A 3,538-nucleotide genomic window follows, 5' to 3' on the forward strand; every position below is an offset into this window, starting at 1 on the left:
TTTTTTTTTTTTTTTTTTTTTTTTAAATGGGGTTTTTGATACAGATGCATTTGAATTGGCTCAAAATTTGAATGGGACAGTCAAATATCTAAAAGAACAACCCAGTGCACGAGGCTCCTGCTATTGCAAGGTCTGAGAGGGGGCAAGTGGGACAGTCAAATATCGAATGGCATAAACTCAAAAACGGAAAATACAGGCTTTAAAGGTTTATATTTAAAAAATATGGACCAAAAATACAGCAATTCACATAAATTGAAGAATTATTACCTAAATGGTTGCATCCAAAGTATAACATTCAATAAAAATGTATAATATAATATTCGTAGTCCATCCCAAATTTCATAACCCTTTCTAAACTCCAAAATCCAAGCACCATACAAAAGATATATAACAAATTCAAAGACGCTTTCAAATAAAAAATGAAAATATATCTAAGATTTGTTGTGTCTTCCCAATCACACTGATATATCACATGTTATTGCAAGAACCAACTTCAACATAGGCTCAGAACATATATCCCCCCACATAAAGGTAGAGCTCTGTTTATCAATATGAAGTTCTGACTATCAAATCAATAAGAACAATTTAAAGTGTTTTTGTTCGAGCAGTCAATGGTTACTGATTAGTTCTTGTAGCATTTCAACCATTTGGAATCTCCTTTCCTTGAACTTTTGCACCATAATGATCCTCCTGACCATTTTCATTTACTTACGATATTATTATTCATAAATAAGCAAAGACCCCCTATTTGAATCTAATAAAAATAGTTTCAAAATCAAACTCCAAAAGGATAAAATGTCAACCCCCCACTCTAAGAACAAAAACTACATTTTTGTTGTAGAAGCGACTTTCAAATTTCCAATGCTAGGGTTTTTCTCAATTCCTAAAATTTCATAAATCTTACCATGGTAAAACAGTGCTAAAAACAAAAAAAATACGGTAAAATAATATTTCTCTTGATTTCCATAAAATTAAACAGCATTCGCGCACTTTAAAATAAGTTTGACCAGAACATAACTTTGTCATTAAACTCAAATTTAAGTAATCTTAAACTTGTTGGAAAGCTGATTTTTTGCTCTATTTTTAATACAAAAATCCTATGTAAAAATAAAATCATTTGATCAATCAAACTTATTATAAAACTATAACATTTCTCTAAATGTTGATTTTTTATGACTTGATGTGACTTAATGTTGATTTTTTATGACTTGATGTGCTTAATGTTGATTTTGATGACTTGATGTGGCTTAATGTTGATTTTTTATGATATAAGGTATATGTATCATACTGCTTGGTCGCCAAAGGCAAATAGAAAATAACATTTGGTCACCTAGGCAATGCCTAGGAGGACTCCTTGTCACCTAAACGCTTAGACACACCTCCACCGCCTTGGGTCACCTTGTCGCCTTAGCAACTATGATCCTAACCATCTAAAAGATAAAGTACTAAATATATGATAGCATACATTTCTCCAAAATTAAGATATAACAAGCCAAATTCTATTAACTAACTTGAATATCAGAAAAATGTCGATAATTTTGATAAATCAGTTACCTATAGCATACGATCCCCTTATTTTCCTTCACAACAGAAGGTTAGTCTAGGGTTAGTTTTCAGCTTTTTTTAGATTTTCTATTTTTCTCTCTTTTTGTCTCTCAATCTCTATTTTCCTTCTTCTAGGGGGATCTCTACGCTGTTTTGTACAGTTTCGCTCATCATATGGGAGTATATCATAACTCAAAGGAGAAGGGGGAATGGATCTCTTCCAGATTTCTTCTCTATCTAGTCTTCGAAAATGGCAAAGATTTTCAATGCTATTGCCGAAAAATATTCGGACACAGAAATACATTTCCCTTCAGATATCGATTGGAAAATGCTGGCTGGACAAACGCTCTTCTCAGGAGTCTCTACTACACGTAACCCTGTTTTCAACCTCAAGACTCGGTAACAGGTATAGCAGACGCAGGTCTCTTGCATCAGAACGGTCTTCGGTATCTTGTGCCACAAGGGCATCAGAGGCCTCTATAGAGGCTTTGGCACTTTTCTCATGGGAACCCCAAAGGTCCGCTTGGTTTCCCAAATTTCCATGAACCGACTACCGCCATGATCGCCACCGCCGCAGCGGGGGTGAGTGCTGCAACGGCAGCACAGCTGGTTTGGAACCTATGGATGTCATCACCCAACGGCTCATGGTCCAAGGCAGCACCGGCAAACCCAACAGCCCCAATGTATCCCTTTAAAATACCTTGGTGGGATCGGTGCGTTCAGGAAATTTGCAACGCTGATAGCCTGCGGGGTCTGGACGGGGGATTTGGAATGTCTATACTGACTTACGCAGAGAGAGGGAGAGAGAGATTCTGACCTTTCCCTGTTATAAGAAGTCGACCATCGCACGGCATCGCAGAGTCGCCCGCGCTCGACAGTGGTGGCCCTGCAACTGTCGCAGAGTCAGAGACGAAGAAGGCAGAGGGATGAGGGATAGGGAGGTTTAGGAACCAGAAAAGGATGTGGATTGGAAAGAACTACCATACCGCCGCCTACTACTGATTGGTATAGGAACTCGAATAAAAGAGACCAGCACCATTCACTGGTTGGGCTTCGAATGCCGCAGCCTCACTTGCAAAGAGTCCAACCTAGCGGATAACCTTATCGACTGTCCAAGAAGAAGGGGAGCAACCACGCACACAAGTACGCAACCATCGGCCAACACCCTCGAAATGAAGGGTGTTAATCGGTTTCGGTATATACGGTATGGTTCGATTTGATTCATATTTATTTGATTGAAACCATGATCAAACTGTTTACCATATTGTTTTACACTTTTAGAAACCATAATCGTTTAATAAACTTTCAGTTTTATGATTTTTAAAGAGTGACGGTTTCACAACTTTTATCGCAATTTAATCCATATAATTTCTAAAGGTTAGCAACTGGTTTGCTTGTTTATTTGCATGCCTACTAAAATTTATCTTTGTTGATAAAAATTTCAATCTTGTATCAAATTCAATGAGCAATGAGGCATTGACAGGGCAAGGTTTTAACTACATAACTATATAATTGGAGTAAAATATTTGAATAGGCTGTTGGACAGCTTCTATGGTTATTTCTTCTTCCTTAAATTAAACTCATCTTATTTTGTTTACACGAAACTCCTCATTTTAATAAGTCATATTTGATTTGAAACCACGGGTTAAATGGTTAAAACCAAATTGAAGCGTTTAATTAACCGATATGAAAATTTGAAATCATGACCGAATCATTTACTAAATGGCTTCAAGGTTTTGGTAAACGATTTGGGTTTCATATACAAATTCTTACCCTCGATGCATGCTGATAGGGTGTAATAAAATCTCTCACACAAGCCCTTAGACTGTGTTTGGATGTCAAGAAAATAAACTTTTGCACGATTTTCCTAAATCCCTTCATTTACTGTGGAAAAAGATATATATGTATACCAATGCCCAAACAGAGAGAGAGAGAGAGAGAGAGAGAGAGAGAGAGAGAGAGAGAGAGAGAGAGAGAGAGAGAGAGAGAGAGA

At 37.0% G+C, this 3,538-nt stretch overlaps 1 protein-coding gene across 1 annotated transcript in view; it reads right to left on the reverse strand.

Moving 5' to 3' along the window:
- LOC122092313 (isoleucine--tRNA ligase, chloroplastic/mitochondrial) overlaps positions 1–2,710 on the reverse strand; it is a 48,397-nt gene extending 45,687 nt beyond the window's left edge. Inside the window, exons 1-2 of the mRNA XM_042662634.1 lie at positions 2,532–2,710; positions 2,363–2,437 (exon numbers count right to left, since the gene is read on the reverse strand). Of these exons, the coding sequence (XP_042518568.1) occupies positions 2,363–2,437; positions 2,532–2,584 (128 nt within the window). The 5' untranslated portion in view covers positions 2,585–2,710. The remainder of the gene's footprint in view (positions 1–2,362; positions 2,438–2,531) is intronic.
- Between the last annotated feature and the right edge of the window lie 828 nt (positions 2,711–3,538).

Source organism: Macadamia integrifolia, chromosome 10 (genome assembly GCF_013358625.1).
Source record: "Macadamia integrifolia cultivar HAES 741 chromosome 10, SCU_Mint_v3, whole genome shotgun sequence".
In the NCBI taxonomy this organism is placed as follows: domain Eukaryota; kingdom Viridiplantae; phylum Streptophyta; class Magnoliopsida; order Proteales; family Proteaceae; genus Macadamia; species Macadamia integrifolia.